The following is a 20596-nucleotide window of genomic DNA, read 5'->3' on the forward strand; positions in this document are numbered from 1 at the left end:
ATGACAGTCTCAAAGCCACAGACCACAGCTCCTCCCAGAAAACAGTATGCATGCAGCCACAGCCTAACCACTAGGTGTCAGTGCAACAACTGAAAATCCCTCTCCCAGAGGCCATGAACACTGCCTCTGTCTATATCATCCTTTTAAAATAAATTTATCCCAATGGTATTTTACCTTTCCTACAGAAATGGCTACACTTCTATTTGCAGCAACATTATGATACAATTCTACTGTATAACAGTGAATTTTTAAAACATCCTTTTGAAAAAAGGAACAAAAAATACTTTTCATCTTAGTTTAAATAAATGAATCTGTACTTGCATTAACCAAAGACACAAATCTACTGCTGGTACATTTATAAAACAGAAAGTGGATCCACTCTCTGTAAGCTTTGGCTGAAATTTTGACTCATATATACAAGAAATATTCACAAAAGTGTTATTCTTGTATAAAAATGGGTAACTATTACAGACTATTAATTACTGACCGAATATGGCAAAACACCAATCTGGCTAAATCTAATCCTACTTCCCCAAAAGAGATATTCAGCAAAAAACTAGGGGCTAGCATTAATCAAAGTTGTGGTCAGTCTGAAGAGGAAGAGATAAGCGCTATTTAAAATATCCTGATGAAATTATACAGTATCACTTATTGTTGTTTTATCACTTAAAAATAACTCCAAGTTGCCCAAAAGATTTTCTGTGGAAATTACTCGTGGTTAAGTGGTGGACTTTGGCAGTTTGTGTTGCTGAAGATAAAAAATAGTTTGTAGACCTGATAAGCAGATGTTCCCCCTGAAGCAGCCTTGTACATGAGGCGAAACTTGGGCCCTTGTTGGGATCTGGTGGGGAAAGATCCACTTCAAGCTGGAAGATTATTTTGGAGATTAAATTACCTATAGTTGAAAATATTTGGAGATTTTTGACATATAATGTAGAAATTAACCGCTTAAGTATAAAATTTATGGGATGACTTTGGGCTTATGACACATTGATCTAAAAAAATTTCTTTTAGGTAGTTTGTATTTTAATGTGTGTGGGTTTTGATGTGATGTGAACTGATTAAGAAGTACTTCAGGTATGGCTTCTGTGAATGAATGAGTTTTATTGGTGGGGAAGGTTAGGTTTTGTTGATGGTTGTAACAAAGTTTGTGTAAAAGACTATGCTATGTGGTATTGTAGAATCGTATTTAAATTTTGTAAGATTTGATAAAAACTTTATATAAAAAAAATTAGATTTAATAAATTATTAATATATTAATCCCTAGTTTTTTGCTGCAGACTATTAGTTACAACATTCCTATATGTTAGGTCACAAATTTACTGGCTAACCAGATCTGTAATTCAAGTATCTTTAAACAGTATTAAATTTTAACTCATAATTGAAGTCTAACTAGGTTAACAGTTATTTAGAAAACCAATTCTTCAAAGTTACCTACAACATACTTCTCAATTAATGAATCCATTTGCAAATCAAAGAACAAAGAACTTTTCATGATTATAGAATGATTAGCATATCCAGTCAAAGCTGCAGAGTTCAAGGTAGTAGGCAAGTCTGAGCAAGGCATTCCTTCCAGCAGAATCAGCATCCATGGACAGCAGGGGGTCTATGAGAAAGCTAACCATTGATTATTGCACCTTGTGTGCTGCTATTATGTCTGACAAATCCCAAATCATGTGATGGTTTCCAAGCACACAGTAGTAAACAGTAAAACAAAACACAGCAATTTTTAGGTTTTGTAATCCAGCTAATAAAATCCAACCACTCAATTGATGTGCTTGTATACCTAAATCTTTAAGAGTATTACATTTTTAACACTATACCTGCCACTGCACACATAATGCTATAGTACTTGTTATAAACACTGTACCAGATTGACTGAAAGAAAAAATAAGTTGCATATTGGTTTTCAAAAGAGATCACACTGATGAAAAATGTATTACAAATGTAATAGTTAAATTTAACTATTTTGTTTCTTTGTGATAAAACACTTTCTTGTTCTAATTGTCAGTCCTGCAATGGTCACAATGTTAAATTTATTAATATCACAATATTTTGGGGGGTTTTCCAAACTGAACTCCCTGAGAAATATTCAATTATAATGTCATTGTGAAACATATCCTAAAATAGGATTTAGACAGACAGCATTTAATCACTTGAAAGTGACAGAATGTAATAACAAGGAGATCTGGAAAGAATATGATAGTGGGCCATTGTTTTTCTGTGTTGATGGGATAAGCTGCAAGAATGCAAAGCTCTTACATAGCAGGAGCCACAGAGCTCTCTTACATATTAAATGCAAAACTGCATCATGACTTTACAATTTGGTGGTGGCAGGAGTTGATGCGATGGGCCCACTGATGCAATGGGAAAGCCATCTGGCAGGCGAGGAAGAGGATATGATCCTCCACTCCTCTAGTAGCCTGACAAAGGAGAAGGACGGTACAGTCCTCAGCAGGAGAGGACAATGAGTAGCTCTTTGTTTTCTATGATTCCAAGGCAAAATACAAATTCTACAGCAAGGTCCCAAGTCTGGGGCTTTTGCCACAGCATCACTGAAAACTAGGGGCCCTGATTATACGCTATGGGGCGGATTTTCAGAGCCCTGCTCGCGTAAATCCGCCCAAAACCGGGCGGATTTACGCGAGCAGGGCCCTGCGCGCCGGTGAGCCTATTTTACATAGGCTCACCGGCGCGCGCAGAACCCCGGGACTCGCGTAAGTCCCGGGGTTTTCGGAGTGGGCGTGTCGGGAGGCGTGTCGGGGGGCGGGGCCGGAGCGCGCGGCGTTGCGGGGGCGTGTCGGCAGCGTTTTGGGGGGCGGGTACGGGGGCGTGGCTACGGCCCGGGGGCGTGGCTGCGCCCTCCGTACCCGCCCCCAGGTCGCGGCCCTGGCGCGCAGGAGGCCCGCTGGCGCGCGGGGATTTACGCCTCCCGGAGGGAGGCGTAAATCCCCCGACAAAGGTAGGATGGGGGTTTAGACAGGGCCGGGCGGGTGGGTTAGGTAGGGGAAGGTGAGGGGAGGGCAAAGGAAAGTTCCCTTCTAGGCCGCTCCGATTTCGGAGCGGCCTAGGAGGGAACGGGGGTAGGCTGCGCGGCTCGGCGCGCGCAGGCTATACGAAATCGATAGCCTTGCGCGCGCCGATCCAGGATTTTAGCCGATACGCGCGACTACGCGCGTATCTACTAAAATCCAGCGTACTTTTGTTTGCGCCTGGAGCGCAAACAAAAGTAGGCTGTTCGCGCTCGTCTGAAAATCTACCCCTATAGTAACAAAAGCAACCCCTTTTTAATGAAAGGAATTTTTTTCTTTTTCCTAATGTAGTAGTCAGAGCGAGGAACAGGTTTTTCTTCTGTTGATTTGCATCAACACTTTGAACTCTCTGATTGAAAAAGTGTGAAGTAAACAATGATGAGTGCTTTATATCCATATGGTAGAAGACTGAACACATATTTTAGTAACAGGGTGAGGGGATGTGAAAAAGGTGAAAAGAAAAGTGTAGAAACACAGAATCCATTACAATAAATTGCAATAAGTAATACAGTGTAGAATGTATTATACAAGACAAAATTTATTTTATGTAGCATGCTGGATGCAAATTATCTATCAGCATACTTTTGTGTCAATCCTGGTGAAGGTGGCAGTTGAGGATTGGTACCATAGATCACCAAGTAGCCCATGGGTATGGACCAGTTAGGAAGGATAACTTGGTGAAAAAAAGCCAGTTTTAATGTGAAAGCAGTATTGCTCAAGTTATGCCACATTAAATCACTGAAATAAACAGCATGATCCATCATGCTTTGCCATAGGAAAGTCTGATCAGATTGTCCAAATACACAAAAAAAATTTTTTTAAGCTATTTCAGGATTCATTGTAGAAATTTTTACACTGGGTCAAATACTGTCTAACATGCAACATCAAACACACCAAATTTTATACCAGTTGTGCTGAATTTTGACCTAACACTAAAACACAATGAAACTATGAATTAGGTGAACAAGCTGACCAACAGCCATGCCCATAATGATTACAACTATAATGCACAGAAATAAAGGTTAACTTTTGGGAGTCTTACTCCCTTCCTCAGGTCAGAATAGAACAAGCAAAAGATGACATTATCAGAAGTGAATCACAGAAGACATTCCAATAATGGCATGAACGGAAAGTTTGGAAGAGATATGGGGGGGGGGGGGGGGGGGAATTTGATGTGTTAACTGCTATAATGTATATTACATTTAAATCATATGGCATTAAGATATGCATGCATGCTCTTTACTGCATGAAATAAATAGCTCTCTCTAATCCAACTGCTCTGCAAAAAGTATTCCATAAAACATCTTTACAGTGACATTTAGGCACAAAACAGTTATAAACAAAGTGATTAAAATGAATAAAAGTAAACCTAGACCAGTTTGTACAGTACTGAGCCTGTTTGAAACCTAAAATGTCAAAAACTTACCTGAACAGTTTCTAAAATCTCCTGGACACGTGTCAGTAGAGTCCTTTTCTTGGTGTTCAGCCTGCTTTCATCTAAAGCAATAGCTTTTTGTCTGTATTGCTGCATTTCTTTCCTTCTCTCAAGGGTGAGCTACAAGACAAAGCAGCAGCAACATCGATTCATTTAATGCAATGTACCGCCCAGAAATTCTTTTCATAGCTGCACAAACTGATTTGACGACTAGACACAAAAAGCAATTTCAGATAAATTCACTTAGTCTAAAGAAGTAATACCAAAAGTGTGACTTTCCTTTTACTAGATTTCTAAAAAATGCAGTAACTGCACAAACCTGAATATGCATATGAACAGGCAACATTTTTGTTTGAAAATCATAACTGTTGAGACAAACTGTACTATAACATAAGGCTTAGTCTTCACCCCTGCCACATCAATCCAGTCAAGTGAAGAAACCAACAGGAGGGACAGCATGAAAATTAGGAGTCACCAAACCTGACAGTTTGTTTACAGATTGCCTAGGATTTGTGTGAAGCTCAAAGTATCAAGTAGCAAAACACTTCCCTCCATTTTAAGTTGCTACAGTGATTACCCAATCATTATCAGACCTGTAGTTGTTGCACAAACTGGAACTACTCAGTAACTATGGCTTTACTGTTAGCATGCAGAAACTAAACACAGGGCAGTAAACAGATGCTTGCCGATATAGTAAACAATCTATTATTTCTTAAGTCTATGTCCAGGACTTGTATTACTACTAGTAAAATAAGGAGCTCTTTATCTACATTTTTCTATATTTAGCAGGTCCAATTGCAATAGCTGGAGTCTTTAATTATGCATATAAATTACTGGCAAAGCCATTATGGCTTCAAATCAGCAAAATTCAAGACCTGTGTAAAAAATATATACACACATATGCTTTAAAAAAAACAAACAAAAAAAAAAACCCAACAGAAAATGTAAGTCTGTTCAGGATTCAGTTCGTGCCACTCCCCCCATATGCACGTCAAATTGCAGGGTATTAACCCCCTATGTTATAAAAAGTTCTCAATCATATTCAAAAAGCCCAGAAGGGGACTGGTCTCAGTTCATGGCTCAAATCTTGCATTTGATCTTTGCCAAAAAAGGAGAAAAAAAGCAATCTGCAGAATACCTTACAGCAGTGGTCCCCAACCCTGTCCTGGGGGCCCACCAGCCAGTCGGGTTTTCAGGATATCCACAATGAATATGCATGAGAAAATTTGCATGCACTAACATGCAAATTTTCTCTCATGCATATTCATTGTGGATATCCTGAAAACCCGACTGGGTGGTGGGCCCCCAGGACAGGGTTGGGGACCACTGCCTTACAGCACTTACATCGTCTCATGAATTCGAGCCAAGCATACAGATAAATATTTGGAGACAGTCAGTGTACTAATTCTTTTCATGCTGCAGAAACGTCATTCAGTTTGACTTGAGGAATATTCAGTTCTTTCCCCTGGAGATTTATTTGTATATATTTGAGAAATAAATTAATGTGGTTGTGATAGAGATGTCACATTATTATCCCCAGGTGTGATAGAGAGGATGGCAAGAGAAGCAGGAAAGAAACAAACATCTGGAGCAGAGGTAACGGAAGACGAAACTACAACTTCCATTAAACTTAGTAACAAGGAAGATGAAGGAAGATCTGGGTGTTGGATCTCAGGGAGATGGGACGGATGCAGGTCCTGTGCCTAGGCCCCAGCCCTGGGAGTACAGGTGGGGTAATAAAAGGGAAGAAAGAAGGGTGGTTTTCTTCTTTAGAGAGACTGGAGAGGAGCACGTAGCTAGCTTCAATAGGAAAGACTTCAAGAGTTAGCCTGTGGAAGATATGTAAAAGAAGTGTTTGCTGAAAGTACTGCTGTCAGAGTGAGAAAGCTGAACCATAAGAATATCACACACACTGGTGTTCAGAAGAGATAAAACAAACAGGTCATAAACATGTCACAGTAACCAAGTGAGCCCGCAGCGTAGGGAAAGAACCCTCCAAACCGCTGGAGAGGCTATGCCATGTAAAACAAACTAACACTGCCGGGATTGGCAGAGACATTTAATGAACTATTTCACAGGACTGAGCTAAGCTGCAAATAAGCTGTATGACAGAGGGAAATGAGGACTACTGGAACTGTGTTGACGAGTTGTGGGTCTCACCTCAAAGTGCAGCGAAACTGACAGCAGCAGGAAAGCAGAATGGGTTCCACTGTGAACATACTGGGATTTAACAGGGGACCAGACTGAAAGAACTATAGTGGTTTCCCCAAGCCTTACAGAATTTTAATCCCAGGATTCTGCAGAGAAGAACAGGGAGGATGAGTTTGGACTGTGTTCTGAAGAACTTGACCAGACTGGCGGGTTGGAATATTACTGTGGTATTCTCACTTTCATCAACATCTTAGTCTGGGAGCCTGGTCTCTGATGGCCAAGGCAATTAAGAAAACCAGGATTTGTGTAGTAGGGTATTTTTCAGTAGTGGCCCTTCTTTATAGATATTAGACAGGAACAAAGCTCTCTGTTTTCATAAATTAGTAAGAGCTTGGTGTTTTCTTGATGGTAGCTTTATTTTATTACTGGTATGGGTGATCTGGAACAAAAGGTTTGTATATACTTGAGCTAGAATGTTCACTGCTAGTTTATGTGCAGTTTTAAGTTTTTATTTTAATTTGTTCAGTTTTATTGGGTTATTTATGTTATGTGTTACTGTTTTTATGATGCTTAGTTATTTTACCTATGTATGTGTTTTTAGTTTTATGTATTTGCTTGTAGTGCTTATCTGTTTTAAATGCTGTGTACCATTTTAGGTGGCTTGTTGTATAGCAGGGAAGGAATTTAGAAATGTTTTAAATAAACAATCCTGCCAAGAGATGTCAGTGAGGAGAGAAAATCCACATTTTGCTATCAAGAAAAATACTGAAATAAAAAATTACAAATACATTGCTAGGGCTGGCCTGATGGCCCAGTTGCAGTGCTGTATTCTACCATATGATGGACCCAGGTTCAATTCGCAAAACTGGATGCTACACCTTGGCTCAGCATGAACTGGGGAAGCTGCAAAGAGAGTGTCCATTGTCACAGTAAGGGAAAAATTGTCCTAGGCCTTGCACCACAATGACACATACTGGATGGTAAAAAAAAAAAAAAAAACCCAAAAAAAGCCCACACACATACACACTTATGCCAGATTCCAGAGGAAATCATGGTATGTATCTCAGCCAAAGGACTGTCACTGCAATGGCTGAACTGGACAAAAAGGAGAATAAAAATGGGGAAAAAAAACCCAAGTCGCTACAAATGAAGACTCATGGTGCCTTAGTCCCTTAAATGCTGGTTTCTTTCTGGAAGCCCAAAGGAGCAACAGGAATCTGCTACTCTACCTTCTCCCAACCAAAAATAAAGAAAAAGCACACACACGCTAAAACTAATGTGCGATACTTTCAGATGCTGTGTGGCTCAAGGATTAGTACAGACTTTCGATTTCAGTTTTTACTGAAATTCTCATGAAAAATACAATGTTATAACAAAAATAAAATCAGTGGAAACATGACTTTTCCACCGATTTTTCTCCTGTGTAATATAACAAAAATAATGTTTCCACCGTTTTGTTATAAACACTGAAATTCTCAAGATAAATAAAAGTAAAAAAATGAAACGCACAGGTCCCTAGGATTAGGTAATAATGACTATCATAGAAACTGACAGACATTTTGTGGGAGAGAAATTGTTTGTGTCTTATTCAGACTTTCATGGTTATTTATTTACTGCCCAGGTAAGAGGAGATTTATGCACCAGAAAGGCCGATTTCTATAGTTCACTGAAACTCATGCTGGGTCCCATGAAAGGGCAGTTTGTGGCAAAACTCATTGATTGAATCCAGTGGTTAGACAAGCAATGGTTCTGAAAATACTGATTTGACTACACTTTTTTTTTTTTTTAAATAAATAGATAATCAAATTATTACCAAACATGAGAAGGATTTTTGCTGCTTTTCCTGAAAAAAAAAAAAAAAAAAAAGATGCTGGAGAAATGCAAGTTTGCTCTACAACAGAAATAATTTAAGTCCAGAATTTCCCCAACAGCAAATTATAATGCAATTAAATTTAACAATTTAAATTAAAAAAAAAATAAATCTTAATATATTCACCTTTTTTGGTTTGTTTTTTTTAATATACTGAACTGTGGCTTTAAGAGATGCTAAGAAAAAACAAACAATAGATAGCTGAAAAAAGAGCACTAGATGACTGACCCTGAAGGAGGAACAAAACCTGTAAATGGCACGTGTCCAATAATTTCAGCATATGAGGAACGTAACTCAAAGAATTCAAAAGGTAAAAGGCAACACTGTGAAAGTTTCGCAATAGCTTAATGAAAATAAAAAGAAGAGGAGGAGATATGGTCTGTGGTTAGAGTACAAGAGCAGTGGAACTCCTGCAAGTTCTAATTTCAGCTCTGATATAGGCATTCTCTGATTCAGCTTATCTATAGTAAATGGGTTAGTAATTGATGAAGGGGGCATAATATAAGCATTATCAATATACCCATCCTGACAAGTTCTCTTGACAAGATGATATGTGGAAAATTATTTAAGGAGCTATTTAGTTAAATGTGAAGAACTTACCAACATGATAGAAATTAGTGGAAAAAGATAATCACTAATATAGTTAGTTTAATTGCATGACATAAGGCCTTTAAGTTCTGAGAATAAATATGCCATTTTTCTTAGCTTGCTTGTAACAAGTCATGAGATCAGATAAATTAACAAGCAGTTACTCATGAGGCAAACTGTGCACATATCAGGGAAAACAGAATATCAGCAACTTGGCCACATCTTAACTGTTGCTGATACGATCAGACAGCTGAGGTCTCAACTAATGATGAGAACATTTGGGAGTAGCCCAGAGAAGAAACTGGGAACATAGGTCAAGAAAAATTAGCATAAAAGACCAAAATCAAGACAAACTGGTTAGAGAAAAAAAAAACAGATCAGAGGAAAAGCTTGCTGGGCATTACAGTGGTTAATGAAGTGACAAACTGTTCCTGAATCGCAGGTGCTGTGTTTCCAATTTTCCAAGATATATAAGACTCACACTGGAAACTGTGAGGGGAAGTATCTTTGTATATATTCTTAATGCAAAAATCTAATCTTGTATGCTTTTATTGCTTACTCTCAGACTTATAAGTAAAACCTCTACACTTATAAGTTTGTTGCATATTCTATGACATAACAACCACCGATTAGCCAACCCATCACAGATCAGCAGCAAATATGTGGCAAGTGCATGGCCATTTCCTAAATATCATTAAGAATATTTGCTTCTATCGGCAGATAAGAGCACCCATCTGAATTTGAAACTTTTTTGGATCCAGGATAACATTATGAAGGACCCCAAAAGGAACCCGGGAAGAACAGTAACCTCAACATTATTTAAGTCCAGACAAGGACAAAAACAGCAGAATAAAAACCAATATTACATTTTTAGAAGGCTCAAATGTAATCTTATGTACAACTGGCTGTTTGAAACAAGCTGAGAAGCAGAATTCATTGGAAAAGAGAACAAAATGGGATATAATTTTAGAAGAACTTACTAAATTTGCTGAAAATCAAGTCTACCCAATGGGAAAGAAATACAATTAAAAAAGTAAATTCCCATGAATGGATTACAAGTTCCAAACTTCAGAAAGAACAGGCACTTCCACAGAAGGATACAACATTTAAACTTGTACCACACTAAGGACAAGGAATCTGGATGTATTTGGACATTTCATTTATTCACTTTATTGATTTTCCTCCAATCAGTAAATATTTTGAACACCCATCCAGCGAGTCCTGCCTATTCAGTCCAGATACCTGTCCCCGAACAGCAAGAGTAACACACACACACACCACACACACGGTTTCCCTTCCCAGAAAAAACAAGAGCTAGCCTATGTAAAGAAATTCTTCAATAGCCTTTTGGAATCATCATTATTCCTCAAAAAAAGGGTTACATTTATTTTTCAGTGTTCAAAGAAACCTTACCAAAGGAGAAAGCACAGCAACACCATGGAACTGAATAACCGATACACTCTTGTGTGAAGCAGGTGAAAGAGTTTCTTGCATAGTCTCTCCTTGAATCCTGACAAGCTGCTTTTTGCAAAACTCTTCATAGTCCTCCATCTCACTATAATTAATCTGTACATGGAAATAGAAAATAAGTGTCATTACATTACTCCATTGACAAGAATATGCAAGATAACCAGCAATACCCTTTTAACATAGGCCATATTAGTCATAGAAATGCAATTTGCTAAAACCCAATGGAACCTGTATCAAATTATTATATCTTGGACTGGCCACTGTTGGAAACAGGATGCTGGGCTTGATGGCCCCTAGGTCTGACCCAGTATGGCAACTTATGCTCTTATTCATAAACCAGAAATGGCAAACACTGATGAAATTTAAGCTTACCAGTTAATCTCCTTTCCAAGTCCAGTCAAGTGGGTTTACCATCATGCACCAGCGGGTGGAGGCAGAGAACTTCTTACTCTTGTTGTCAATGGAGAATACATATTCTGTGATTAGCGGGATAGGTCCCTGGTAACCTCGTTCTAGCTCTCTTTTTTTTTTTTTTTGCTTATGCCTCTCAGTAAAAAAAAAAAAAAGGGGGGGAAAGAAAAATGTAAATATACAGTTTTTTTTCTCTCAAGCAGTGAACCACATCTTTGTCCTTCCTTCCCTGTTAAACCCCCTCTTTTTTTTCCCAGAGAGGGAAGAAAGAATCCCATCCCCCCCCCCCCCAGGGGGAACAAAAAAAAAAAAAGAGGATATATTTTTTTTCCCTCTGCTTCCCACCTTCCTTTTTATTTCCAGGGTAGATTTTGGATTGGTCAGTCAGGACTCAAGAAAGGAAATTAACCAGTAAGCTTAAATTTCACCTTCCTCTTCATCCTGCAGACCAGTCCAGACCAGTGGGATGTGTCCAAGCAGTGCCTTGGCAGGACAAGGCCTCTGTGACCCTAGGACTCCCTTGCCAAAGCTCAAATATTCTCTTGTCTATAAACCAAGTCTATTGTGCTTCATGAACAGGCACAGCGATGACCATGTCGCTGTTCTACAGATATCCTGGAGGGTCATTAACATTCTGCCGACGAGGATGCCTAGGCTTTCGTCAAATGTGCATTCAGTCTAGGTGAGACCGGCCTGCCCTCTCCTATACAGGCCGACCCAATGGCCTCTTTGATACATCTTGCAATGAATGTTTTAGATGCTGCCTGTCCTTTTCTCTGGCTCCCAAACAGAACAGTCTGTCCGATTTCCTAAAGCCATTTGTGACCTTGAGTTATGAAAGCAGAACTCTCCTAACATCCAGTAAGTAAAGGTTCTTATTTGAGCCTGCAGACTCATCCACTCTAAAGGCTGGAAAACAAATTGCATGGTTCAGATGAAGTTCTGACACTACCTTAGGAAATAATGAAGGTAATGGGCAGATTGTGATCCTGTCTTCATGAAATGTTAAGAAAGGATCTTACATAAAAGTGCCTGGAGCTCCAAGATCCTTCTGATCAAGGAAATCACTACCAAGAATGCTGTTTTCAGCATCAGATCCTTTAAAGATGATTCCTTAGGTGGTTCAAAAAGCGCCTTTGTTAAGACCATCAGGACCAAGTTTAATCCCACCCTGGCACTACCTGATCCTGATCTGTGCCTGATCCTGATTTTTGGAACTGTCTACCTGATGAGTTACGAGCCCTGCATAGCACTAAAACTTTTAAGAGACAGTTGAAGACATTACTGTTTCAACAAGCATATTTTTAACAATCACCTGTCACCTGTTTTTTTAGATGTCCTTAAAAAAAAAAAACAACTTTTATTGCCTTTTTAAAAACAAGTGGGGATACTGCTTTTTGTAAAGTTCAGTTTTATGTTTTATTTTTATTGATTTCATTTTATTGCTAACATTGTCATATTAACTTTTATTTATTTATTATATGTGTTTCCTGTTGAGCCTAAGGCAACGCATAGGTGGCATATAAATAAACTTAACCATAACATGCCTTACCGATCTCAAAAAAGCGTATGTTTGGGAGGGAACTCACCGATGCGCCCGCCACTTAACTCTACAACATGATAATGTCGCTACTTATATTTTCATTGAGTTCGATTCCAGATCCTTGGCGAGACCCTCCTGTAAAAAGAATCCAGCATCGTTGCTATCTTTGACCTGAATGGTCTATGCACCTTTTTCTAAACCAAAATTCAAAGGCCTTCCAGACTCTACCATATGCCAGGGATGCGGACCTTTTCTTTGACTAACAGTGTGGCGACTACTGCATCTCACTAACCCTGTTTCCTTAACTTTATCCTCTCAATAGTGAAGCTGTAAAATACTGATTTGGATCTTCTCCACTGGACCCTGCCAGAGTAAAGCTCTGGCTATTCGGAACCTGAGAGAGGTGCCCCTGTTCAATCTTACCAGGTCTGCATTCCACGAACATCTGAACCAATCCGATGTTACTATGGTGACCACCCTCAGTGGTCTGCTATTCTCTACAGAGTTCTTGCTATCACTGGCCATGATGAGAACACGTACAGTAGCTCCTCCGTCATGACTAGGTCAGGACATCTGTTCCACTTGAGCCCTTCTCTTGGGCCTAGATGTAAAAGTTTTTGGCCTTGATATTTCTCCATATGGCCATTAGATCCCAATGGCACTTCCCCCACCTGTCTACCACTCCCAGAAATGCTCCTTCTGATAGCTCCCATTCTCCTGGGTCCAGTACTTGATGACTGAGTTAATCTGCTTCTACATTCCCTACTCCGTTATGTGTCTTGCCATCAACCCCTTGAGGAGAGCCAATGGCCTCTTTGATACATCTTGCAATGAATGTTTTAGATGCTGCCTGTCCTTTTCTCTGGCTCCCAAACAGAACAGTCTGTCCGATTTCCTAAAGCCATCAGCAGATCCATCTCTTTTTCCAGCAGTGTGTCTCCCTTTATGTTGACATACACCACTGCTATGGCATTGTCAATACCACTCATATGGCCATTCCTCTCACTTTGGAATGGAACTCATCCTTCTGATTGTCCTCATCTCCTGGTGGTTTACTGACCAAGTGGCCTCTGTTCTTTCCCATTTGCCCTGAGCTACCTGTCCCTTGCAGCGGGCTTCCCAGCCTGTCTGGCTGGCATCCATCACCACTATGATGCACTTTGATGGGTCCTGATCCACTTCCACAAACAAACTGGGCTTGTTCGGCCAGCAGATGCTGTTTTTGATTTCCCTTGGGAGGTGAAGTCTTTCCTCATACCGTGCGGAGTTGTAATATTTTACCTTAGGTGCTGCTGAATAATACTCAGTAGAAATAAGGCACACAGAGTACTATATATCCACCGGGACAACAATACCCTTTCGCAACAGATGCATATGCACAGGGGGACCAGATTTATTGTGGCTGCTACTGAACCTAACACCTGCCTTGGATTTCCTGCTTGCCAACATTTCTCTCACATGGGCCTGTAGCTTTCTGACTCTCTCTCATGTCATAAAGTCTTTCCCCTCCCTGGTATCAATCCAGGCTTCCAAGTATACTAGGGAGTAGGACAGATGCAACTGGCTGTTAGCTTTGCACAACCCAGCCTAATGACTCTAGGCGGTGCCTTAACCTCAGCATAAACTATTCGCTCTCTTTCTCTGACTTGGCCCCGACTAGCCAATCATCCAGATAAGGATGTACTAGTAAGTCCTTCCTTCCCCAAAGCAGCTGCTACTGCAGGGTGGCCCATGGAAAGGTAGCCTGCCTCCAATGCACTGGTATTGGAGGCAGGCTACTTTTCCATGGGCCATCCTGTACCACTATCACCTTGGTGAAAATCCTTGGCACTGTGACTCATCCAAAGGGCAATGGGTTCCTAACAACAAAAATCTCAGAAACTTATGATGCACTTCCCTGACTGGGGTATGTAGCTAAGGCTCTGCCCAGGAGATAATGAACTCCCCTCTCCTTACCGCTCCTATTACTGAGCTATGTCTCTATCCTAAATCCGAGTACTCCAAGGGCTCTGTTTAACCTCTAAATATAAGAACAGACCCTTCTTCTTGGGGACTACTAAAAGAGAATAAGACCTGTGTTCCCTGGCCTTCCTTATATAGGGGACATGCATGGGGATACTATAAAAATTTCTGCTATTGGGGTGATTAATTCTAATGTATAGCCCTAAGACTATTTCTAGAACTCATTTGTCCCTGGTTACTCAAGTTCACTCTCCTTCAAATATTTTGTTAAGTGACTGCCCACTAGAGGGAGTGAGGAGTGGCCCAAGGAAACCTCATTTGGCCCCCTTGACCTCCTCCCCCCCCCCCCCCAAACACACTACAGGGGATCCTCTTTCTGCTTCCTCTTTGAGAAGTCAAACTGTCTAGCCTGGGGCTTAAACCCTTGGGAGTTCAGGGCCCTGAACAGTCTATATTGTCTGGGGTCCTTACCTATCACTGAAAGACCCCCTTTATCCTCCCCTTCTGCTCTGTTTACAGGTCTAAAGCCTAAGAGACTTTTGATTAGAGGCTCCCCAACTCTTCCTTCCTAAACAGCCTTACTGGAGTGTCCTTGCTCTCTCCTACCTGGGCTTATACTCATACCCCAAAGGTTCTCAACCTCCTCTACGTGGTCCAACTATGTAAGCTGGAAGGTAAAAAGGAGTGGACTGGGGAAGTCTGCCTTTGAACTCCAGCATAGGCTCTTTGTTCCCAACCCCCATTCTGCTGCAATGCTGGGAGGGGTGGGAACCGTGAACCGAGGCTCTTCTGCTGCTCCGTGTCCCTACCCCTTTTATTTCATTATAGGCTTTATGCATCAATAGAATAAATGATGCTGAAAATGCCATCTCTTCCTCTCATTCTCCCTGCCTGAGCGCCACAGCCGAAGTTTCTTCCTGATTCAGGTCTGACTATATGATGGCAGCATCCTCCCCTACTGAGCTTCCTGCCATAGAGGCCAGCCCCCCACCGTGCCAGAGTCAGCGGATCCCCTTCTCCTACAGACTCCTGTGTCTCGCTTTTCGATTCCCAGCCTGACTGACTGACTGGCTACCATCACACGAGGCAAAAGGAGCGAGCTATTGAGCTCTGTCTCCTGCCACACTGAAGGCACTTCCTGCCTCTATCTGCCATCAGTGGTGGCTGGGGGGGGGGGGGGGGGGCTCTGGTGTTGGTTGCTCCTGTGCTTTGGCAGCATTTCTCTGCCCCCTCTCGTCTAGAACCACGTGGAGTGCGACGGAGCCTGAACAACCCTGTGCCCAAAGTAATGGAGAAACGTTTCCCTCTTTTTTTTTTGTAGCTTTTCCCAGATTAGCCACCACCAACTGGAGGGAGAGGCCTATCCTGCTATCCCAGAATATGTAGTGACAACAATGGAGGAAGAGCTGGTGCAAGAGGGTAAACCTGCTTGTCTGGACAGGTCGACAAGACGACGAACTGTATTTAGCCAAACTGAATATACCAAAAGGGAAGAAGTAACATCATCACCACCCAATTACAGCTAAAGTGACAAGAGAAAAAGCAGCATGCCCAGGCCCATTCAAATTCAGGGTTGTAGCCATTCTGAGCCTCTACCTTGGGAGTTCACCTGACATACTATGAGCTCTGACTGGCTGAGGGGGGATATGATAGAGGTCTTTAAGATCATGAGAGGTCTTGAATGAGTAGATGTGAATCTGTTATTTACACTTTCAGATAACAGAGCTAGGGGGCACTCCATGAAGTTAGCAAGTAGCACATTTAAGACTAATCGGAGAAAATTCTTTCACTCAACACACAATTAAGTTCTGGAATTTGTTGCCAGAGGATGTGATTACTGCAGTTAGTGTAGCTGGGTTCATAAAAGGTTTGGATAAGTTCATTAACTGCTATTAATCAAGTTTTCTTAGGGAATAGCCACTGCTATTAATTGCATCAGTACTCCAACAAAAACATATAAGGGAATAATTGCTTGGTGGTAATCTTGTACAGAGGTGATTCTGTGAGGGTAACCGATTTGCAGTTATCCTCTCATGGACCTCCGTCTATTATTCTTTTATTAAATTTACCAACATCTTTTTTTATTTCTTAGAATTTTCAATTTTTCAATTTTTTCTAAAAGTCCCTTCTCCCCTGCTGCTTTTCCGCCCCACTGGTGTTTTATTTCATACTTATCGGGACGTCACCTCTGTAATGTCACATGGGTACGGAGCTGCTTGTCCGACACGGGCCATGTTTCGGCACGGGGTGCCTGCTTCAGGGACTATGGGAAGTACCACGGGCGTCCCACGTACGACAAAGAAAAGCAGCACGACAGTTTTCCATATGCTGTGAACCCAGTTTTGGACACAGCTCATTCTCCCATAGTCCCTGAAGCAGGCACCCCGTGCCGAAACATGGCCCGTGTCGGACAAGCAGCTCCGTACCCATGTGACATTACAGAGGTGACGTCCCGATAAGTATGAAATAAAACACCAGTGGGGCGGAAAAGCAGCAGGGGAGAAGGGACTTTTAGAAAAAATTGAAAAATTGAAAATTCTAAGAAATAAAAAAAGATGTTGGTAAATTTAATAAAAGAATAATAGACGGAGGTCCATGAGAGGATAACTGCAAATCGGTTACCCTCACAGAATCACCTCCGTACAAGATTACCACCAAGCAATTATTCCCTTATATGTTTTTGTTGGAGTACTATTGAGAAGGGAAAGAGGTTGGTTAGTGACTATTAATTGCATCAGTAGCATGGGATCTTCTTGGTGTTCGGGTAATTGCCAGGTTCTTGTGGTCTGGTTTGGCCTCTGTTGGAAACAGGATGCTGGGCTTGATGGACCCTTGGTCTGACCCAGCATGGCAATTTTTTATGTTCTTATGTTCTCTAACCACTAAGCAGTGATGGCAAATTCCAGTCCTCAAGTGCCACAAACAGGCCAGGTTTTCAGGATAGCCAACAGGAATATACATGAGATAGCTTTGCATACAATGAAGGCAGTGCATGCAAATCTTTCATGTATATTCCATTTGTATATTTCTTGAAAACCTGGCCTGTTTGTGGGCACTTGAGGACTGGAGTTCACCATCACTGCACTAGAGCAAACCGTATCTAAAACAAATGTTCAGTGCAGCACTGTTTCCTTTCACAGACTTCTAGTAATTGCCCTCAGTTTCTTACCAAAACACAAATCAAACTAAACATTTAAATGCACATAATCAGTTTATATTTATTCTTTGTCAAAATATTTACAAAATTACTTTCTCTTCAAAATACTTTTTATTTACAGGTAGGCAGTCGCCAGAGGCATCCAACACCAAAGCTATGAACAATATAATCAGTAACAGCAAACAGCACCAATAACAATTTACAAACTGTAAATTTTGTTTTGCTGACAAACCTTTAACCTCAGCCCAGCAAGAAAAGAAATCACAGTAGTGATGACCATTTTATATTTTTCCCTCAGGTGAACAGCAGATTTTATGAAAAATAACTTTTCAGCAACCAAAAAGCAGTCACCTGTTATAAGCTAATAGCCTAGCCTCCACCTCCCCTCTTCCTAGTCTCTGTTTCTGTGGATAACGCAGTCTTCCCCCCCAGTCCCATCAGCATATAACTTAGGAGTCATTTTCGACCCCTCTCTCCTTCTCTATGCATATCCAAAACTCTGCTAAAACATGCTGTTTCTCTCTATAAAATTGCTAAAATCATCCCTTCCTTTCTGAACACACTACCAGAACCCTTATCCACTCTCTCATCTCCTCCTACTTAGATTATTGCAACCAGCCCCTCTCACAGGTCTCCCTTTTCTCTCTATCTGGGGGGCCCAACCACTTACATGAATGGAAGGGGAGCCATGGCTGAGCATGTTAAGTTATTTCATGACTCACTCTCAAGAGGTGGTGCATTTTCTCTGCTCTCATGAGAAGTGCCATAGCAAAAATGTCACAAACAACAACATCACATGGTGTTACACTAATCACACCACTGGGATATGCAGTCCAAGTCTCCCCTCAAATTCCCAGTTATAGTCAAAGAGGCTAGTTGTCCACAGATACATTTTTAATAAGCATGGCAGCAGACTAATAGCAATTCAAATGTCATCGACAACATGCTGACCACCAAAGAACAATCCTACTTACTATTTGGCATTCATACAGAGCATTTTGCAGGAAAACTGTTTCAGCATTTAAAATACAAATCATTTTAAATCAAATTTCCCCTTTGATAGGAAATGCACTGTGAGGCTTTTGAAATGCTGGTCAGTACACAACAAATGCAGTACTACTATTTAGACATATGCAGTGCTGTACCAATACACATACAAGCCAATCCCTGCTCTATGGAGCTTAAAATCAAGACAAGACAAACAGTAAAGTGATGGCAAAATGCAAACAGTACAGTTAAAACACAGACCATGAAAAACCTGTTGGGCTGCCAGTTCCTGGAAAAGCCAAGCATTGTGGAAGACTTTGCTAGGGACCATCTAATATGCCGAATACTGGAAAACCCTGTCTGTGGTGGCAGGATACAAGAAGGGGATATCTTGCTTTATTTATTTATTTAGAATTCTTATATACAGACATTCTTGAAATTGCCATGCTTTAGGGCTACACCTATGCCAAACAGCTGCTACAAAAGAAAATGTGCTTAAAGGATGCTCACCGATTATAAGGGAATAAAATATTTACATCTTATAAATAAGTGTGGACATAAGATAAAAAAATCTGATAAATATTATTTGTGTTTTTCAAGTGCACAAAACAATTTATTATATTCTATAAAAGGTAAAATACTCAAACTTCATGTTTATCAGGGCCATATGTACATTGTGTTTTTGTTATATATCTTTAGAATTTTTTTTTTCAAAAGTATTTGTCCTGTACTAGATTACTGTTAATATTAAGTTGTAAGGAGAACATGACTTTAGGAAAAAATTTCCAGTTATGATTCCTACACAGTAACATAGTAATGACAGCAGATAAAGACCAAATGGTCTATCCAGTCTGCCCAGCAAATTGCTTATGGGAGTGACTGCTGTTCTGTGCAGTTACCACCATGCCTTGTTAAGAATAGAAACTGCTGCTTCATGCAGGTTACCCTCATGCATTAAGAGTTCCTGCATGGAGTGACAGTTACTACCCTTAAGAGAAACATGGGGGTAACATACACGAAGCGGCAATTACTACCTTGGGAAGCTTGCTGGTCAGACTAGATGGCCCATTTTGGTCTTTTTCTGCCGTCATTACTATCAGGCCGATACAGTAAGGTGCGGTAGAAAGAGGTGCGTCAGTGACGGGCGCACCCACGTTTGCCGCACGCACAGTCTGGATCACATACCGCTCGATACTGTATTTAAATGGCATGCAAATGCAAGCCGCGTCCAACGCAAGTCCATGAAGCGCAATCCATTTTACTGTATAGGCGCTATACAGCGCCTATACAGTATCCTGGGTGCACTGGTACCTGTCATTTCAAATGACATTTGAAATGACAGGTACCAGGAAGTGGATCCCAACTTTAAGCAAAAGAAAACCTAAAAACCTAAAATCCAACGCACCGGGAAAGCCACTCTTCAGATCGCGACTAATCCCATCCCCCAGCCCCCGCTCACCTGCCCTGGCCGCGTCCATGGGTGCCGGTCTCCGGAGCAGCCCCAGTCCTCTCTCCCATCCTCCCGGGGGCAGCCGACGGCGAGAGCAGCCCGGGGCGGATCGCGAGGCGGCTTCCAGCAGCCCTCGCCGGCGATGGTGAATGGGCGCACGCCGTGACCTCCGACGTCCAGCCGGGCGCTCAGGTCACTGCGTACGTGCGTTCATGCACCTTCGCTGCCATGAGCGCACGCCGTGACCTTGGACGTCCAGCCGGCCGCTCAGGTAACGGCGTGTGTTCATGCACCCTCGCCGACAGGGGCTGCTGGAAGCCGCCTCGCGATCCGCCCTGGGCTGCTCTCGCCGCCGGCTGCCCCCGGGAGGATGGGAGAGAGGACTGGGGCTGCCCCGGAGACCGGCACCCATGGACGCGGCCAGGGCAGGTGAGCGGGGGCTGGGATTAGTCACGATCTGAAGAGTGGCTTTCCCGGCGCGTTGCATTTTAGGTTGGGCAGGCAAGAGTTTAGGTTATGCTTGGAAAGAACAGGTCCTTC

The 20596-nt window shown here is 41.6% G+C and overlaps 1 protein-coding gene across 3 annotated transcripts in view; it reads right to left on the minus strand.

The window, feature by feature from the left end:
* CCP110 (centriolar coiled-coil protein 110) overlaps positions 1-20596 on the minus strand; it is a 73711-nt gene that overhangs the window by 51056 nt on the left and 2059 nt on the right. For all 3 annotated transcript variants that reach the window (XR_003852642.1, XM_029576871.1, XM_029576870.1), the window contains exons 2-3: positions 10490-10642; positions 4459-4587 (exon numbers count right to left, since the gene is read on the minus strand). Coding sequence is in view for 2 of the 3 variants with exons in the window: in XM_029576871.1 (XP_029432731.1) it covers positions 4459-4587; positions 10490-10627 (267 nt within the window). In the remaining variant the exon portion in view is untranslated. The remainder of the gene's footprint in view (positions 1-4458; positions 4588-10489; positions 10643-20596) is intronic.

The sequence above is a fragment of the Rhinatrema bivittatum genome, chromosome 14 (genome assembly GCF_901001135.1).
Source record: "Rhinatrema bivittatum chromosome 14, aRhiBiv1.1, whole genome shotgun sequence".
NCBI classification, from domain to species: domain Eukaryota; kingdom Metazoa; phylum Chordata; class Amphibia; order Gymnophiona; family Rhinatrematidae; genus Rhinatrema; species Rhinatrema bivittatum.